This window comes from Staurois parvus, unplaced genomic scaffold (assembly GCF_062004578.1).
Source record: "Staurois parvus isolate SC_StPar_1 unplaced genomic scaffold, SC_StPar_1.0 ptg000586l, whole genome shotgun sequence".
NCBI classification, from domain to species: domain Eukaryota; kingdom Metazoa; phylum Chordata; class Amphibia; order Anura; family Ranidae; genus Staurois; species Staurois parvus.
In genome coordinates, this window is record NW_028318382.1 from 1227101 (window position 1) to 1248783 (window position 21683).

Sequence of the window (21683 nt, forward strand, 5' to 3'; positions counted from 1 at the left end):
AAAGGTGGGTATCAACAGGGCAGTATTTACGTGAAAATCAGCAGCCAATAGGCATAAGTCTGATAATAGAGTCAACATCAGCTATACAAGATCTAACTGTTTAAGCAAATATTTAGAGCAGAGGTCACCTGTGCCAACAAAACATGGAAATTAGCTTCCAATGTACCTGTTGTGTTTGTTATTTTTATCCCCCCATTCTCAATGCACATTGACTCCCCAAGTTCCAGTAAGCCAGATTACTCCTCTGGGTGGTTACCCAGCTCCCTGTCTGAAATAACCAAAGGCCTTGTGATATACTCACTAGTTCCGTTCTATCAGTAGATCACAATTGACTGGTTGCCAACCATGATCTTACACACTTATAAATAAGGGCCAATACAGTCAGTAGGTAAACCATGTTGAACAGCAGGATTAGACTGATAGCATTACCCATTCACTACTACATGTATTAAAAATAGTAAGGATTTATCATGTGTTTTATAAAAAAAAATCTGGAGAAAACAGATTCCATCATCTCCATAACAGGTAGTCAACAAAACTTTAAGCTTTTAAGGCTGCATTCACAGTGGCAATTAAGGCCAGTGTGAATTGTAGTGGCAGGAATCCTCTGTTTAAGGCTCCATGTACACGGGACATTTGGAAAACACTTCTGAATGATGGAAACTGACTGCTAGAAAATGTAGGTTAAAAAATGTCTGTATAGCTGCGTTTGCATACTGCGTTTATGTGCATTTGCGTTTAGAAGGGTTTTTTAAGATAACATCAGGAGACCTTCCAAAATGCCCAAAATGCACTGAAAAACAGTAAAAAAATTAACTATTTCAGACATTTTGAGAGAAATAGAGAGAGCAGAAGCAGAGAGAGCAGTATGTGAGATTACCTGTCTTTTCTGGTTGTATTCACTATGGATCCCATCATGAGTATAATGCAGCACGTTCTACCATTTTTTCCTTCACGGAAAACCTGGAACTGACTGTACAGGTGTACTGGGTCCATTTGAATACATGGAAAATGCTTTGCATGCATTTCTGATGATGAAAAAAGGCACTGGACAGCATTTGGATATGGAACAGTTAAAAAACGCTTTTAAATGCAAACACCTATAAACACGGTTAGCCGCGTTTACACTCGTTTACAAGCATTCGGCGTTTGGAATGCTGATGAAATCTACTCCTGAACGCAAGTTTGGTGCGTTCAAAAAAACGACTGTAAACTCAACTGCCTGTAAATGATGATGTGTACATGGACACATAGGAAAACATTAGGGAGAGTTCAGGGGTTGCTGAAAAAAAACTCAGAAAAGCTCCTGAACGTCAGTTTATCAGCTGCAGTGTACATGGAGAATAAAGCTGCAGTTGAGAGCAGCTAGGTGTAACCACAGGCTCCGTTCATTCTAATAACAGGTTGCCAGCAGCCACAGCTGATCACGGCTCTCCGTACAGCCAGCGACCAATTGCTGTAACTGTTGCTGGAGGCACTTTGTAGTCTAAGAATCAGGTCTTAAATTATATCCTAACCCAAAAACATTTTAATATATTACAGTTTATCAGCTCTTAGATGAGGTATCTGCATACTGTAAGTTTTCTTGTTTGTTTTTTTTCCCCCTCTAATTTGCACCTTGTAATAATGCGAATAACACAATTCCAGTCCCTGGATGGCGATGTTCACGATATAGAGGGAGCCTTGCTTGTCTTCCAGGCTGGACATCAGATGTATTTTTCTCTTCATCATCTTTACACAGGTGGGTGGGGATTAGTAATTTACAGAAGGAAGACAACATGGTTTGTACATTTAGTTCAGCTCATAGGAAGTAACAGACACTTACTTTCTGACAAGATCAACAGTCACTTTTTGAAATGCAAAATGAAAACTCATGCAGCCATCACAAGCAATAATAAGTTTGCGATATATTATTTTTTTCTTTTTTGGGCTAGGATATGCTTTAAGAACAGGTTGGAGAATGAAAGTAGACATAAAGCTGTGTACTATGGCCAACATGGACTTTCAGTTCTTACAGTTATTTTAAAACACCTTGATATTGTAAACACATATGTAGGACCTAATTACATATTCATAACATCCTATCAAATTCATACCTATGGAAGTACACCTGGAAGTACAGTTTGACTCAAACTGGTTGCTGGCAAAGCATGTGAAAAATTTTATGAGGCAGGTTGATGAACAAAGTCCATGATGGCTGATTTAGATAAAATGGATCAAGGATACTGCCAAAGGCATACACAGGTGTGTGTGTTTATATACAGTACATTTAATTGTTCATTGTCTTTTACTGTATTTTTTAATAGACGTGTAATATTTTATTAGAAAAATAACAGCATGATAACAGCAAGATGCAGAAAAATTGCCACATCATAACATTTCTATGAAAATTCAATATACGGTAGATTTGAAATTATATATATCTTGCATATAGTATTAAAGTTTAACATGTTTTTAGCAGAAAATAACCTATTAGACTACTTTCACACTGAGGAGTTTTTGAAGCGTTTTTGCATAAAAAAAAGCGCCTGAACAACTCAAGAAAAATGCTTCCCTATGTATGTGAATGTATATCTGTGTATGTTTTCACACTCAATCGTTGCGCTTGTGGTACGGTGTAAGAACTCCTGCTTGCAGCATCTTTGGGGCATGTTTTGTGAGTTAAAGAAAATGTCCAAAATATGCTTCTTCCCATTGAAATCAATGGAAAATGCCTGAAAAACGCTTCAAAAACGACTGAAAAGCGCCTCAAAAATGCCTCTGAGAAGCGTTTTTGGTGCAGTTTTTCAGTCATGTGTCCTTTAAAAACACTCAGAAAGCATGGCAAAAGCGCGGTAAAAATTCCTATGTTTTTTTGCTGTGTTTTTGCAGCGGATCAGTGTGAAAGTAGCCTTACTCTCTTCTGTTAGACACTTGGAGGGCATATTGGAATTTGTAGATGGAGACCGTACAATTACCTAAGGGTGGCTTCACGCTCCCCTGCTGCACTTTTGCTAAATCTCAGCCAGTGGTGGACTGACAACTCATTAGGCCCCTGGGCAATAGGGAATCATGGGGCCCCGTGTCCTTGCCCAAACTCAAAAAAGCCTATGAAAAAGGGACAGGGCATCTCATGGGGCCCCCTACTGACCCCGGGCCCTCGGGCAGTGCCCAAGTTTCCAAATGGTCAGTCTGCCCCTGATCTCAGCTAAACCACAGTTTTTGTGCAGGTTAGATGTGCTTTCCCATAGACATCTATGAGGTCTTGGGGTTTTGGTGCAGTTTCAGAAAGCACACCAAAACTCCTGCTTGCTACATCTTTAGTGCGCTTTTTGACACTGCAACAAAACCACAGGACATCATAGAAGTCTATAGCAAAGTACAGCTAGTCGCATGAAAACTGCAGGTTAGTTGCGCTTTAACATATGCCGAAAGTGCCGAAAGCTAATTTAGAGGTTGTTCTCCTTCTGTGAATTGAAGCTGCTATTTTAAACTCTGCTACTTTATTTATGGTATGAAATTGATCAGGGACCTAAAACACATTTTATATTTCTTTGGTCATTTCCTCTTACATTTAAAGGTTCATGGGTTTAGATGCGCTCAGAGTATATAACCTGTTCATGCTTGTATTGATTTGTTTTTCCTAAATGCAGCTAAAACCGAATGCACCTGACCTAAAGTACACCACAATATGAATTATGCCATTGTAAAGCATTACATGCATTTTATATCTGCTTGGAAATTACCCATAACGTTTATTTTTTAGTAGGCTTTAGTGGGCATTTGTATCTTGTTATATTTGGCTGGATTTAAGAAAAACAAACTTTATCACTTTTGTTCAGGCGCATTAAGTTTAGCTGCATTTAGAAGTAATAGAAATCAGTGAATCCAGGAGCAAATTAAGTACTCTGGGCACATCTAAACCCATGTACCTTTAAATGCAAGAGAAAGTGATCTAGGAAGTATAACTGTATGCTTCCCAAATTGATTTCTCCAGCACAGTGGCTAAATGGTTAGCACTTCTGCTTGGCAGCACTAGGGTCGTTGGTTCGAATCCCAACCAGGGCACCACCTGCCTGGAGTGGCAAAATTGCATGTTCTCCCTGTGTTTGCGTGGGTTTCCTCCCACACTCCAAAGACATGCTGTTAGGTTAATTGGATCCTTTCTAAATTGGCCCTGGTTTGTGTATGCATGAATGTGAGTTAGGGGCCTTAGATTGTACGACCCTTGAGGGTTAGGGACTGATGTGAATGTACAATATATAAATGTAAAAGTGCTGTGTAAATTGACAGCGCTATATAAGTACCTGAAATAAATACATTTAAATAAAACAAACCCAGAAGACTAGTGTGAATAAGAGCTAGAAATTCAAAGACCGATCAATATAGTTTTTTAAGGTGCTACAGCTTAGGAAATTTAGGAACACCTCAGTCTGAAATTTCAAAGAGGATTTTGTTTTGTGAAGTAGAAGTGAGGTCTAGAGGACTCAGCTCTTTTTGCTTTTGGCTTTGGAGTTTCTCTGCATCTATGGACAGCTGATAACTAAGTTTCCTTTGCCCAGAAAAATATAGCCAAAGGTTTTGGGCCTAGTAAAATTACACTCACCTTTAATGATCCTCCCATAATCTACATACACATGCTCCTTAACAGCTAATATTCTTTGACATTTAGCATCAGGCAAGGCAATGCCAAAGTTGCTTACCCTCCTACGTTCCCCCCTAGGATAGGAACAATGAGTGTCTTTAATGCAAAGTTGTATTCAGGTTCACACTACAAAAAGACTCATTCGGGCAGCGTTTCAGCATGCAAATATTTATCTGTTTTCAGTGTAATCCAGTGCATTTTTCCCCTCTTTGTTTCTTATTTTTTTACCAAGATTTTCTAGATTTTTATTTTGTGCTGTAATACGTTCCAATGCATTATTTTGCCACATTCCAGTACAATTCTGTGCAGAAAAAAATGCTGCACATTCTACTTTTTTTCTGCACTGGAACATACTGGAACTGACTGCACAGGTGTAACCTATGCCATTGGAACACATATAATGTACTGTCCATGTGTTTTTCATGCAGAAAAAAACCACACTGAACTGTATCTGGTGTGAACCAGCCCTTATAATGTATGCAGGAATTGCTTGAAGACAGCCACTAGAGCCTATTTGTTCTATGTAAAGAATAGGAGTTCACCTTTCCTAACATGTTACATGTTACAGCCTCATTCAGGGTATAACAAGTAACATGTTATGAATGGACCAGCCCCCCCCACTACCACCGCCACTTTGACAGTGAGCAGGGGATCTTCTCCTTCTGCTAGCTGTCAAAATAAATAATTAAACATGCAATATGTGTAAATATATAATACACAAAGAAGATAAATAAATGTGATTGTAGCACTAGACAGGTATACTGACAGGTCTGCAGGAGACCTGCATGGCATCAGCAATCTGCTGATCGCTGGTGCAATGCTTTATAGGCTCCTGCAACAAAAAATAATAAAATTTTTTTAATCTGAAAAAAATGTGCATTTATTATTTTCTGTCAAAAGGTTAACTTATCCTTTTAAAGTAGTTCTAAAGGCCAAAGTTTTTTTATTGTAATGCATTCTGTGCTTTAAGGAAAAAACCTTCTGTGACCAGTCCCCTCCCCAGCACTCCCTTGTACTTACCTGAGCCTGATCTTGATCCAGTGCTGTGCATGTCTGCAGCAACACTGCTTTTCTCCGCCTTCTCCTGCTGGCTCCTGCTGCTGTCAGTCATTGCCTGTGAGGAGGGGGTGGGGCCAAGCTGCACTGCATGTGTCAATAGAAACACACAGTGTGGCCTGAGAGCCAGCCTGCACGAGTGCCCCCATAGCAAGCTGCTTGTTATGGGGGCACTCAGCAGGGGGGAGGAACCAGGAGTGCCGGCGGGGAAACTGAGAAGAGGAGGGTCGGGGCTGCTCTGTGCACAACCACTGCACAGAGCAGGGAAGTATAAAAAGTTAGTTATTTAAAAAATAAAAACATTGAACATTATGTGCACAATGCACTGCACACTTCCTTACAAAAAAGAGAGAAGGAAAGGGATCCTTGGTCAGTCTGCAGGATTTATAGAGCAGCAGGAGGAATTAGCCAGGTTAAAGGCAGTGCCCAAATTTGCAGGAAGACAAACAGATCATGGGTTGTTTTCCCATCATGGTAGAAAGCTCAAACAGGCCTCTCCAGACTGCAGGGAAATTATATGACATCTTATATATGCATAAGAAAAACAGTTCCATAAGTTAAAAGTACTAGTAAGATTCAGGTAGAATTAAATGACATAGGTTAGAGCTGGCTGCATTCAGGCAGAGTAATTTCAGTTCAGGCAAGAATTAAATGGGATTCAGAAGAAAGCTCACAAAAACTGAAGCAAATGTTGGGGCTGATACATTAAAACTATAAAAAGGAAAAAAGAACAAACATGGAGTTAACATTTGCTCTTATTTTCTCATGTCATATTTTAATGAATCAGCCAATGCATACTTGCTGTCAGTTCATGCTTTTGTTGCAATACCCCATTTAGGACAACTGATATGACATTCACATGGCTATGAGCAGTATGTCCTGCTATGTGAATAGAGGACTCAGCTGCCTCTGTAGGTGATTGGGAACTGCCAATTCTTGGAAGCAGCTATTGCCTGTTTTTATTTTTTGCTTAGAGTTGCCCTTTAAACCAGAGAAAACACTGCAACTTTAATTCCAGGAACAATAAACCCAAGAACACAATTCACTAGAACACAAGTTGTTTGCAACATTGTACACTAATGATTTCAGTTTAAACACTTTAAAATACATTAAAACAATTACTGCACAGCTGTTGTAATCCTTGTCCAGCATTCCAAAATCTGCATTCCTTGTGTAAACTGTACTGGAAAATTGATACCTGGAATTTGATTGAATGCTTTTTGTTGCATTTCTGGGGCTAAAATATATGTGAGGATCAGTAGCACCTATTTTTGTGCTGATCACAGGATACTGCTCTCATCTCTTACTCCCAGACTGATCCTAGTGCTTTCAGTAATGGAACATGGTGGGGTTTCCAAATGTATCGTCCTTCTTCGATGCTGAGGGGTGCATAATCCATCAAGTGGTGGACTGTTAACAGTAGAAGTTGGTGCATGGTGGGGTAAGGCTGAAATTGGCCAGAACCCCGCCCAGCGACGGAAAAGGAAACGGCAACACCTGTAAATAAAAATGATGCAGAGATAAAGGATTGTGGCATCTGAAACACTAAGACAAGTTCAGTGAAAGCAATAATCCATTTTTGTTGAGTTTTACAAGCTACACATGCATGGCTTTTTACGTTATAGAGTTCTACCCAACAGCCTAACTAAAGGTAAGCCAACTGCAGTGGTAATGCCTGGCTGTTGCAAAACTTTCTTTTTTTGATGCTGCATTGTTGCAGTAACAAGGTAGAAATGCAAAGGTGTGAATAGACCCTTAAATATATGTAAACCATTAGTAATTAAACAAACCAGTCACATTCTTACAAATTGTAATGTTTTTATAGTCAAATACCTTTTTGTTATTTTATAGCAGTCACATGACTGCTATCATTCTTGCCGGTCCTGGAGAACTGAGGACTTTGGGACTAAGTAAGGCTTCTTTGCCTGTGTCACAGCCCACACATGTCAAACTAAGACCTTGAGCTCCGTTACACCTCATTTCACTTTATATAGCTAACACTTTACAGGCGGTCCCCAAGTTACTAACATTGGAGTCACAAATGACTTGTACTTAGGAAAGGAGGGAAAAACAAGAAGTGAGAGAAAATCTACCCCTAGGGAAAAGGGAAATTCACTCCTGTAAGAATTATCATGGGAAAAAGGTGTCTCCACTGAAGGTTTATCACCAATCCTAGTTTCCACAACAACCCAAAATTTTGAAAACCCGATTGTCACAGGGACAAAAAGTGAGGTGAAATCTTCTGAACTAGAGCACAGACAGCAAAACAAACATTACAGGGGTGTTAACCCTTCCCTATGCTATCCAAAAAAATGCATTATTAATTATGAAAATATAATTTTGTTTTAGCTGGAACTACACTTAAAACATGACTCTATTCCAACTTACGTACAAATTTCAACTTAAGAACAAACCTACAGACCCTCTCTTTTTCATAACCTGGGGACTTCCTGTATTCATGACATTAATATTGCATTTTAATTAGAGAATAATGCTCAGTTTACCACTGATAAAAAGGGGGTTACTAAGGAGTACAGATGCTTTCTGCAAATTAACGCTAGTAATCAGAGGGTACATATTGAGGATAAACAATATACAAACATAATAACTGCTTGATAAAAGACAAGTGCACACAGGAAATGTTCATTTTGTTTCAGATGCATTAGTTCATTGAAGAATTTCATTTAGTCATATTCATTTTGTTGAACTTTTTTGTTTTCGGAATTTGTTTCATATCTTTGGAATTCGTTTTGTATATTTGTTGGTCCAGGTGTATTTGAAAAATTTTGCAGTTTTTACAGAAGATTTGCTATGTATTCCATATACTATTGAATCGAACGGAATCAATATTCCAACCCACCAAAACAAATGGCATGAGCTGATTTCTAGTGTTTGTATCCAATGTGTGTTGTTATGTTTGCAGTAAAGGAATTATGTAAAATTATTTTTGTGGCTGTAGACTATAGGGCAGTGTTTCTCAACCTTTTTACCTTGGAGGAACCCTTGGCAAAAAGTTAAAGATCTCGGGGAACCCTCTCCAATAATTTTTTCAGATCTACAGCTCACGGAACATTGGATCTGATCAGTGAGCTGTAGCTATAACAACAATTAACAAACAAATGCAGAGCAGTGCAGGGAAGCTGTTGTTGTAACATGCCTTTTCTCCTTGATCCCCACTAGCCCTCCTCTCGTCCATCCCAGGTGATATTACATTTAACAGCCTGAGTCAAGCAGAAGAGGAGGACTTGTGGGGAACAGTTCAGTAAATAACAGTATGCTTCCCTGCACAGCTCTGCAAATCCATACCACAGGGTTTTTCACTTGGGGTTCCACCGCAGATCCATATTTTGGCAGATGTAGGTTAGGTCCATATATATTTGGACACAGGCACAATTTTAGATTTTTTCAGGTATTTACCAAAACATATTTAAGCTTTAGAAATTACAGCTCTTAAGAGTAGCCATCCCCCCTTTTTCAAGGAACCAAAAGTAATTGGACTGTAATTCGTAAACTGTTTTTAATACACACTGACAGTGCTTCCTCTGTAGTTGTGGTTCCTGTGAACTCAGAGGGTGGCATCGAGTGGAGTGCAGAGAGTGATCAGGAGGTGACATCTTGTGTATGGCAGAAGTGAATGCAGACTGTGGAGTGGGGAAGCAGAGAGTGGGAGCACATGGAATAATGTAGTAGGGGCATCCTGTGTATGGCAGTGCTGAATGAAGACTGCAGGAGCACATGGCTGAATGAGACTGAATGTAGCAGGAGGTAAGATCATAATAGCTTTATGTCCAGTTATGGCATAGCATAGAGCTAATTTGATCTCACCTCCTGCTACACTCAGTCTCTTCCAACTGTGCGCTCCCCCTCTCTGCAGTCTGCATCACTGCTGCCAAATATGTCACCTCCTGTTTTAGCCATGTGCTCCTTCTCTCTGCTCAACCTCCAGTCTGTATTGACGGCAGCCCTGCACACACAGTGCTCTGTCTCTCTGCTCCCTTCTGCACTACCTTCCCAGCACTCTGCTGGCACCTCTACACAGAGTCATCAAGAGATCTCACCTAGTGTTCCAGTTATGGGCTTGTGCTTTGCACTCCCTCCCACCATCTCCCTTCAGCTCCTGCTGTGTGCAGTACTCCCGGCGCCTCCCTCTGAGGAGCTGGAACTAAGGAGGAGGCATCAGGTATCAATGCGTGCTGACAGTACTGATTGTCAGTGGGCACTAAGTACACTACTGCAAACAACACTGCGTGGTATACATCCGCCACAATGCTGAATTGCGGCGGAACCCCTGGGGACCTCTCGTGGAACCGTAGGGTTCCGCGGAACCCCCGGTTGAGAAACACTGCTATAGGGTATCGAAATAGTTGATTTTGTATTATATTTTTGGTGCTCTGGTCTTGAGTTGATTTTATAGACTCAGTTCCCATAATGTTTTTGAAATTACAGGCTAATTACAGAGGAGTTCAAGAATACTGTGTGTCAGTCTGGGATGCTGTAATCAGAGTGTGGAAGCATGCACAGCTTGCTGATAATGTTGCAACAGAAATTGGACCCTGTGGTTAGCATTGCTACCCACTACCTAGAAGAGTAATATGTTGCCAAGACCAATAGGTATTTCCAAATGCTTCTCAAAGAATTCTAGCAATAAAGACAGCAATGTTAGATTTAGAATGGTGAGAGGAACCTTTAAAGTTAGATTCACACCACTGTGTTACGGCAATGTGAGCTACTGCAACATATGGCAACACACATTATGCGTTGTGATTTGCTGCAGTGACATTAATTTTGAATGACTTCATAATGCACCTGCATTACAGCACACTGATACACACAGTGGCCTACTGAATAAAAATGTGCAGTTATATTTTTTGCAAAATGAATGGGTAATTGTTACATAATGAACGTTAACATGAGATATAATATGTTAACACAACACACCAGAGTAGACAGGTGTAAATGGACTCTTAAGCAGCAATCAAATCTTGGGTTTGCAAACACTTTAAACTTGTTATGTATATGCAGTATAATGTTAACTGCAGTGTTTCCTTTACATCCATTGTGTGCCCTCCATATAAACCTCTTCAACTGTCAATCAGATTCTCATTTCTTGTGTAAATTAGGCTAATGTTGATTTGCAGTATACAGCAGTAGCAATTGACTGTACTTGCATAAATAATTTTTCACACCAGCCTCATTATGCAGAGTTGCCCAATTCAGTCACAATGCATAGACAAGGCAGTGTGTCTTATTTCTTCTTTTCAGTATGCTGTCAGTTTTAATAAAATGTAAACAAAATAAAAAAAACACTGTGTTGTACAATGCACATTGTGCATACCTTACTGCATTCCCATTGGTGTGAATCGGCTCTAAATTACAAAGAAAACAAGCAATGCACCACTGTTGGTGCTTACTCAAAACAGATACAAAAACAAAAGAAAAAAAACTACAAAAAGGCTCACACTTATGTAACAATACCTTCAATTAACAAACACATACAACTAATAACAATATCCTTAATTCAAATTTGAATATAATGAGGTTTGATTATTTTTTATTTTGAAATTGAATAAAGGGTATTAATAGTTATACAATTTAGTAGCCACTAGAGTCCTCGGTGCCATTTTAAAATGGCTATTTGTCCCCATTTTAAATTGTCACTCCTATAGTGATTTATAGCTGGTTGATTGCAGCCTGATCACTGTTTCACAGCAGCATAATCTGGATCAAATTTCCACTGACATGATCCAGACCTCCCATAAGGTAAAACAAAATTAAATGAATAAAAAGAAGTTAAAGTTCCAACTATAACAGATGATCCAGATGACATTTGCATTTAATGCACGAGTGTCAAATGCTCATGAGTGAATGCAATATTCTTCGGATTTTTAGCAAATCTGTGAAAAAGGCACCGTTATGCTAATTAGTGTTTTTGCCAATCCAATTTAATCTTATCCTAATGCTATGCTAACGATTTACACAAACTAATTTCTTATTTTTCTGTGTGTATCGCAATGTACCATTGAGTGGGGAATAAAGTATCTCCTAAACAAAAACACAAATGTTTACTTTGAGCATTACCATTCTGCTGCATTACATAAAAATGACACCTATGTGTTATCCCAAATAAAGTGATACATTACAATTAGCAATACATTAGGTTAAAAAACATCCCCAAAACATAAGGCATAAAGCATTTTAGGAGATAACCCAAATCTCCACTCACCAAATGGATGTTGCCGCTATAGCCAAAAAACAAACAAAAAAAAAAAAGTCCCCTGGGAATAAAGAGGTTAATTCAGTGACAGTGATTGAGGCTGGGTCTTATCATAAAAATGTACTTTATTGAATACAAAAAGTTATAACTTACAAAAGATTATCAGTATATCAAATATTGACCTTTGTCATGGAAATTTTGTATTTTTGGTTGAACTTTAAATGTGTCATATATTGGTGTTATTCATATGTCTCTTGTGTGGCTTAATTAAAGCTCAGAAGGCTGCAGTTGGGCCATGTGCATGTACAATATATGTATTACAGTACTCAGCTCGGTAATGGATGAGATGGCAGATCTGCGCTTATAGACCGGCGTGTATACCACAACGGCATTCGATGCGAATGCTGCCGGTGGTAGGCCGTGGGCCTGTATCCACATATCAGCAGCATAGTACCACATGGACTCCGTACCGCAAGGCGCCAAGCAGTGTGAACTCCGCGTGTAGGCTCATGTATATCTTACAAGCCATTACCAACCTGAAACTGTATCTGGATGGATGTGTTTTAGCAAAGATCGTATCGGGCCCAATCAGATACAGACACTGTTTAATCTAGGGACTGCTTGTACAGAGAATTTACATATCACTAGGAGCTAGTAGGATAGGAAGTCTGCTCTCCTCAGAGCATGGGGGGAGGGAGGGGAGGACTGGTGATAGATAAAAGGAAAGGCTATGCTCCAATCGGAATGTACATCCTGTGTATAGGCACTCCCCATTGCATTGTTCTGTGGGAGGGGATTGACCTTATTCATGTGGGGGGTTTGTGTCTGCTTGTAAATAAAAATCGGAGGCTGGAGTTAGATCCGCCTCTTTGTGAATTCCAACAGCAACCTGAGAGTGTCGCCTGATCATTCCTGGGTAACCGAAACTCTATTTCCCCACATCTCAAGATAGTAACCCAGTTGGAGGGGCAGGAATCGTGGCATTTAGCTGCAGTCGTGGTAAGCGAGATTCGCACAGCTTTATGGGGGATTTCTACGCATCCAACTGCGAGTACTCATGGTAAGGAGAAATTTGTTCATAGCGAATTTCCAAGACACCTTCCAGCTTTAGAGGAAAACACACAAGTTAAAAAGACACGCAAAAAAGCGCGTATAATGGACAAAAAAAACATTCAGAAACTAATATTGTCGGGATATCAGGTGTCAAGACTATAAAGTTTCACCACTGCAAACAAGCCATAAATATGGAATTAAAAATAATTGTTTCAAGGTAGCATCTCATATGTGTGTGTGTCCCTTGGAAGCTTGAGCTAAAACTCAGCTAATAATTGCACTAGATAGTTGAGTGCTAAAAGTACATTATTATCTGGCTATGTTGCCACTTAAAATGATGGTAGAGTCCCACAGTGCTAAAGTATAATCATCAAAGGACTGGAAATTATTGTAGGGCGTTAAATTGTAGCTAAAGCATAAATACAATGATTCCTTGTGACAATACAGTCTTGTTGAATATGGCAGTTTGAGAGAAACTTGTCAAGCCTGGGCAGGTCGGATGAAGCAATCAGATGGCTAATAGATCCTATAGCAGCGGCCAAGCAAGTAAGAAAGCCCAGCAGACTGTTTTCCTTTTGTAATAGGTCAGTCTTGTTAAATATAGTAGTTGGACAGCAATGTCTGTCACAGCTCAACAAATCAAGCAAATCAGTCAACTGGCTTATAGATCTTAGCAGCGTCCAAATATATAGAAGAGGCTAAGCAGGCTGTTTGAAATATCATGTCATGCAGCAGATAGGTAGCAAGCATGAAGCGAGGTAGGGGAGATGGAGCATTAAGGTAGAGTATAAGTGAGATAGTTAAATGATAATTTCACCTTTTGACCAAAAATAATAGATGCACATTTTTTTTGCAGGTAAATGTGAATGAATGACGCGGCCGTGTGTTTTAAAAAAGTGAAAGCTAGCACGGGGAACTTTTCCCCATACTTCTGTCACAGGGAGGGGGGGGCGCAGGGTGCAGCATTGGGAACATGTTACATGTTCCCCCCAAAAACAGGTGGAACATGTAACATGTTCCCAAAGGTGAACTTATCCTTTAAAGGTAAAAGGTGCAGAACCAAGACATTCCTGAAATAAAATAAATACTTTGAAACTCAAGAATTAAAGTGTATTTCTATTTTTGCATTCAAATTTTAAAAACCTCACTGTTTATCTGTTATCTGCTCCCATTCACACAGCTTATCTCATTTTTTAAAAAAAATATTTCTTACCTTTTAAATGTCTCTTAGGAGAAGGTGTCATGGCTGACTGGAAGAATTCCCCAAGAAAATCACTGTAACCTGTCCCAATAGAAAGTCTGGACTAGATGAATCCAGTTCCTATTAAGATGCTTTTAACCCTTTCTTAGGGCAGGTAATGTTAAAATCTAATTTACAACCAATGAGATTATATCTGCCATCATAATACAGACAGAGATAATTATTGAAAAAACACAGCTCTCAGCCCCCTTATAAACAAAGGGAACTAGTAGGCTTTTACATTGATGGAATTTGCAGAAAGGGGCATCTATAAAAAGGTAAGTTTGCATTTTTAAATATTTTTGTAAAGTTATGCTATGTAAATGGGGACATGTAACAACTATTAAGTAGGTGTTAACCCAATTTGGCTGCAAAAGTAGAGATACACTGTAAGGGAGAAAAAGGCTCAGGGACTCAAGTGGTTAGGCCCTCCTATCCCTCTTGTATTGAACTGTATTGTTGCTGTATTGTCTCCCGTTATATTGTAAAGTGCTGAGCAAACTGTTGGCGCTATATAAATCCTGTATAATATTAATAATAGTTGAAGGTGTTTATTTAGATGTAACCCTGTCTGGCACCTTTGGTTCTGTGTCTGCATAAGTGAGATTTGGTATTTCTTCTGTTTCCTTGGATATGCAGTATTTTTACATGATGAACTGTAATATGGCCAGTCAGTAATCATTTAAGTGGATATTAGCAAGACAGGCCAAGGTTAATTGAAAGGTTTGCAGCTCGGGCATATGCAGTAATAGTATATATTTATGGTCATCTAAAGGGATGTTGGACTTGACCTTTGGAAATCTCATGGCCTCTTATTAGAAACCAGCTCATTTTATTTTCAGTGCTTAGTTTCTTTCTCCTTCCATGACTATTTACGAGAGAACAAGTCTCACGTTTTATGTGAACATCTTGGGCAGATGTAAGTACAATTTTTTCCAGTTTTATTTTTTTTTAAGCTCATCTGATCCTTAAGCAAACTACTTGGCAAGACATTTCATATTATTTTTAATTATGTATTGTGCATGCTTAGCATAAATAAATGTAGCCTATTGTACTTCTGATATTAACAGAAAAACTAGCTCCATAAAAAAACACTAACTTTGCCCCAAGCAGGGCAAGGTGACAGTGCCCCTGCAAAAGACATCCTCTCCCACTGCCATATCAGTGACCTGGGGGAGCAATTAAATCAATCCCCTGGTTATACAACAGTGCTTGAGCTTAGCTATCAGCTGGTAAGTCAGAGGAGCAGCTTACATTCTTCCCCAAGCTGGGTATCCTAACCAGATGCAAAGGAGCAAGGTGGGGACAGGAGGGAGAAAAGTGCTGCAAAACATAAAACTAATGCAGTTTTGGACAAGGCTGCGGCCATGTGTTAATGGTACATCTGCACCTGAAATCTGCTAAGATATGGGTTATTTGTGGTAAGGGGATAACTATGGTGGTTACTGGGGCTTATTGGTGACAGTGGTTGCACATGTAAAATGCATTTTTTAATACACATAATAAAAGCATGAAAATGCACATTGAAAGGTTTGGACCCAGTGGTACTGATAAGGCTGTTAACATTGAAGAGTGTCAGTGCAAAATATATATTAAATGTAAACATAATCAGTAAATGTTTTGCAATATGTGCACATTCCTTCATGTTCGTACCTTTACACAAGTATAAATAAATACCTGTTGCTTTGTTTTTGTTCTATAATATTTATTGAGAAAAATAACCATCTGGTGCATGAAGCAGCATCTGATATAGGATCTACAGTACAGTATCTTTATGTATGAATAATCAGAGGTTACAAAGTATCAACCAAAAATAAGATAAAAAGGGGCGTGAGCCCAATAGTGGAAAACAACTAGAACAGTGTCTCAACAGAATGAATGAGGGGAGTTACACCGTCACAGTGATTGCACCTTTATTTAAAAATAGGCTGGGGTCAGTGTGTGGCGCATGATGGTAAAATTCTGGGATGGACAATGAATGGGGGTTAGGTGAAAAGGGGGTAAAAGGGGTGGGAAAGAAGGAGTAGGGAATCCAGGGAGATTAATACAAAAAGTTAACTCAGGCAGCTCCCGCGCTCTATTCATTGCTGTGCTGTACTTCCTGAATCCGATCCAGAAATGTTATGACAGCTCCCACTCCCACATTCTAATCAATACTGTGCTGTTATTCCACACTCGCTCCAGAAATGTTCTGTCTCCTGCTGTCCGCAATGCTGTGGAGGGGGAGATGTAAAGGGTGGGGCAGTGTTGTGGGGGGATGTGAAGGGGCAGAGGTTGATGTGAGGAGGAATGTGTATACTACTGGGGGTGATGAAAGGGGCAGTGCTGTGTGTGTGTGTGTGTGTGTGTAGGGGGTTGATGTGAAAAGGTCAGAGAACACTACTGTTGGGGGAGGAGGATTTGTGATGTGAAGGGATGGGGCAGGCTGTTGGTGGAGATGTGGGGGGGACAGTGCTGTGGGGACGTAGATGTAGAGTGGGGGCAGTATTGTGGAGGGATGTGAAGGGGGCACAGTTCTGCTGGGGGTGATGTGAAGGGGCAGAGGACAGTACTGTGGGGGAGAGATGTGAAGGGGGCAGAGTGTGGGGGTGATGATCTGAAGGGGGGGTTGAGGACTGCTGAAAATAATGGGAGTGTGTGATATGAAGGGGGTTCAGTACACTACTGTAAAGGGGTAGGTGTGATGTGCAGGGGGCCTGAGAACACTACTGTAAAGGTGAAACTGATGTGAAGTGGGGGATTGTGACGTGTAGGGGGTACTGAGGACACTAAAGTATAGGGATTGTGATATACAGTAGGAGATGGCTGAAAAAAAAAATACAGTTCGGACCTCTGTTGGATGAAAATTTTACTGATTGGACCTCCATGAATTTTAATTCAATACCCCTAGTGTAGAGACTTTGAGGTGCTATTCCTAGGTCCATCTCCTACCTGGTAGCCAGACCTCTTTATTCATGTCAGATGTGCACAGGCCTTTACATATATGAGCTGACTGATGCTCAGTTCTCTCTCATTCTCTCTTCTGTGAGGAGCTTGGAAAACAGCTATTAATGGCAAATGCTAACCAACAGACTAACTAGCTACTGCAAAACTGCTTAACTGCCTAACAGATGCAACAGCTGACTGAAGCCTCCTTAGAGAGACTACAGCAGGTAAACCTGGCTCTAATGTAGAAGATACAGGCCATGTCAGAGAAGCAAATGGTGGCATAGGGGGCAACATTTACACCTCAACAGCTGGTGCAGAATGTTTTATGGAAATTGGCTCTGGAGGATGATATTGGAACCTGCCTCAACTTTTTGAAGAGAACATAAGAAACTACCTGAAGATCAGTGGGCTTATGTGCTAGCACCCTTTTTAATGCCAAGTACTGGGACATGTTTTTGCCAACTGCCTCATATTACATGAGCCTAAGGAGACTATTTGCTTAGTTTGTTTTGATATTGCATTTAGGAACTAAGACCGGAAGGCAGATATGTCCTATTACAATAGAAGTACCCCGGGTGGAGGCATGAATAAAACAGATACATATGTCTGAAGTAAAGGATATTCATATCCCCCTTGATATCAAGGGGGACGTAGACACCCTTATGTTAGATGTATTTCCCACTAGTGGTCATGGTAGAAGACTCAAAGGATACCACTTTAGTGCCAGAAATAACCGATAGTCCAAAACACAGTTGCGCGATCCCAATTTGAGGTGTCCTCAGTTATTAACTGTACAATCAATAATAGCTGCATAATATCAGACTTCTTAGCTGTCTATCTGCTTGAGCCGGGCTGCTTTTTCTGCCACCATATCAAGTAACTCATAATTCACGATGAGTGCAAGTGTGTAAGGAAGAGGTATCTTTCTGATATATTCTGGAAACCTTAAGTTTGTTTGAATATTGGTAGAATTTAATACGTTGGTGGATTATGGCCTAACTATAACCTGGAGGTCTCGGAGTTTTTTTTCACGGTTTAAGGTTCACATGGTGTGGAGTGACATGGTTTGGATACAGAGAGCGTACCTATTGCATTACATGGTTTATATGTGGTTTAGGATCTTCTTTATCTTCTTCAGTATTTAAGGACTTCGTTTTTTATTTTCTATTATAGCACCATTTTGTTATTGGTTTTCTTTATTATTGTGTTGCATTTTTTAGATTTAAGCACTGCCTTTATTGTCTGTTATACGTTGTTTATTTTCCATTGAGGCATGCTACTAGCACAGTAGGGTTCTGGGTTTTATTATCTGCACAACTGTTAAGATACCACAGACTTGGCAAATCCATGGTAAAATGTAAAGATGAAAAACTGAGTACCCCCAAAAAATGGAAGGTAGCTTGGCATACCCTCATTTTGCAATATATAATGACACTCTGTATCAAGTAGAGAAGGGGCTAGAGAAGGTTGTGGGGCAGCTGGGGGTTCCCCATTTGCACACAAGGATGGTGTTGTATTTGGCTTATTCTTATGTGTTTTATGGTAATTTAGGGGCAAAATGGATGACTCAGCAAATATCCTAAGGATATTTTGACAGGCCAAGTGACCCCTTTCATGTCAAAGGTAACCAGAGGGCTTTGTCTGTTTTTTAAAATTACTGATTTATGCACCTCCCCCAAATTGATGGGCTGCTAGAACATATCAATAGAACCCTGAAAAGTATGCAAAAAAAGTGGTCAATAACAGTGTTAATTTTGTTGCCGAAAATGTTTTCGTCACCTGCATGTTTTCAGTGATAAAAAATAGAATTATGTCAATTGACGAAAACTATGACAAAAATCAATTCCAATTTTCACCACTGAATGAAAACAGAATGAAAATGTGAGGGAGGGACATTTACCCACCTGAACTTTTGCTTTCCTCTGAGCTCTGCCTGTCTGTTAAAGCCCCACACCCCTGACTCTATCGGCAAGCTGTATTGGCTGAGGGACGTAGGCTCCTTTTGTCTCCCTGCTGCCTGGGAGTTCTGGAACAATTCCCTGCAAACCACAGAAAATGTGGAATTCCTCCATTGGATTCATGTCTGGATATGACGTGATGAGTGTTTCTCCTTGCAGCAAGATAGCAATACTTAGTACCTTGTAAAATAAGAGCCCCCGCAGACTGTTCAGTTCTCTGCCCTGTGCACCCCCCACCCCACATACTTCCATATTCCCAGTTGGAGGTCACCTCACCTCCCAATCCTCAGAGTATAAAGCACTCTTCCCTGTGCACTCCCTCACTCTCATTTACTTCCCCATTCCCACTTTCAGGTCACTTCCCCATCTCCAAAGTATAATACCCTGCCCTGTGCTGTCTGAAACTAAAATGGCATTTTAGTCAAAAGACCATGATTTAAAACAAAATCGAAATTTGACATCAAAATTAACAGTGGTCAATAAGGATGAAAAAAACTGGGTCTTCTTGTAACCATACTTCAAGATTGCAATACAAAAGTGCCAACAATCCTCTACAGGTTTTTCCTGTTTGAAGTTTGGATGGTAGTTAGTTGTTTTGTTTGTTTTTTCGTTCAGCTGTGGGCTGAAAGAAAAATACTAACAGATTCCTTCATGCACACCAATGAGGTGCCCCCCCACTACTGTCAGAAAACACTGATCAGCAGCTGCTATTTGAGGAACATTTTTCAACATGTCCCTTTTACAGAAAAGTCTATCAGGGACAGCCATACACTAATTGAAATTCGGCCAGTTCAGCAGGAATTTCGATCAGTGTGTGGCCAGATATATTTCTGGTACATACTTTAGAAAATGAATTTCTGTCAAAGTGGCAGGGCCTCAATATGATCAGAGAGAAAATCAGTGATGTCAGCTACCAGTCAGGAAAGAGAAAGCCCTATCAAATATACACATGTTACCTAATATGAAAGCAATCTTAAAGCAGAAAGCAACCCAAAAGTATCATTACTGAAAGGTATACCAAATGCTAAGCTTACTATACACTGATCAGAATTCAGCCAGATTCCGTATTTCAATTAGTGTGTGGTTGTCCCTGCTCAACAGAAGTCAGTTGTTTGATTGATCGAAGAGACAATCTGGAAAACTTATCTCCTTCAGCAGCTACAGCCAATCAGCTGCAGTGGGTACCGTTTATGTGGATGGAGAAGTCTATTATTTTGGGTGTTTTTTTGCTCAGCCCTCTGGTTGAATGAAAAAAATAACTAACCACCTCTGGCCAGCTTTAGGATGTTGAAGACTCTGCCTGTCTGACTCAGGTGATGAAAGAGTTCTTGCAGAAAAAAACAGGTATGTTCAGAATTACCTGGATGCAGTAACATAATTTACCAATACATTGTGAATAAGCCTCACATCAAAGAAAAGATAAAACCCTCTCCGGTACCCAGGTACCTGAAGCACAAAGAACAGCCATTTCAGTAGATGTACAAAAAATTAATTTGTATATATATATATATGCACATACTGTGTGTTTGTGTATCTATCAACACATTAAAGCAGGAAAATTAGAAGTATGACATGTCCTTATATGCATATATATTTTCTTGGTCTTTGATCAACGAATGTAAGCCAGGGTCAGCATAGGAGCCATGCATTTTCAGAAAGAGAAGTCAGTTTGTTTATCACGCAGGTTTAAATGCATTTATAAGAAAAAAAAAGTTCTATTTTTTTACTGCTAATAGTATATTACAGCTTTAGAGCTACTTTAAAGCTATATATTAGTTTTTACAAGCAAGATAATAGATCAGCTTTACTGTGGTATATATATACTTGATGTGGGTAGAAATGCAAATTTATAATTAGATTGTACATCCCTTGAGGGTTGGGAACTGATGTGAATGCACAGTATACAGTCAGGTCCATAAATATTGGGACATCGACACAATTCTAACATTTTTGGCTCTATACACCACCACAATGGATTTAAATGAAACAAACAAGATGTGCTTTAACTGCAGACTGTCAGCTTTAATTTAAGGGTATTTACATCCAAATCAGGTGAACGGTGTAGGAATTACAACAGTTTGCATATGTGCCTCCCACTTGTTAAGGGACCAAAAGTAATGGGACAATTGGCTTCTCAGCTGTTCCATGGCCAGGTATGTGTTATTCACTCATTATCCCAATTACAATGAGCAGATAAAAGGTCCAGAGTTCATTTCAAGTGTGCTATTTGCATTTGGAATCTGTTTCTGTCAACTCTCAAGATGAGATCCAAAGAGCTGTCACTATCAGTGAAACAAGCCATCATTAGGCTGAAAAAACAAAACAAACCCATCAGAGAGATAGCAAAAACATTAGGCGTGGCCAAAACAACTGTTTGGAACATTCTTAAAAAGAAGGAACGCACCGGTGAGCTCAGCAACACCAAAAGACCCGGAAGACCACGGAAAACAACTGTGGTGGATGACTGAATAATTCTTTCCCTGGTGAAGAAAACACCCTTCACAACAGTTGGCCAGATCAAGAACACTCTCCAGGAGGTAGGTGTATGTGTGTCAAAGTCAACAATCAAGAGAAGACTTCACCAGAGTGAATACAGAGGGTTCACCACAA

At 39.8% G+C, this 21683-nt stretch overlaps 1 protein-coding gene across 1 annotated transcript in view; it reads right to left on the bottom strand.

Moving 5' to 3' along the window:
* Positions 1–1888: 1888 nt before the first annotated feature.
* Positions 1889–21683, bottom strand: part of LOC149450011 (melanin-concentrating hormone receptor 1-like) — a 32484-nt gene continuing 12689 nt past the window's right edge. Inside the window, exon 4 of the mRNA XM_089692436.1 lies at positions 1889–7177. Coding sequence (XP_089548562.1) covers positions 6961–7177 — 217 coding nt within the window. The 3' untranslated portion in view covers positions 1889–6960. The remainder of the gene's footprint in view (positions 7178–21683) is intronic.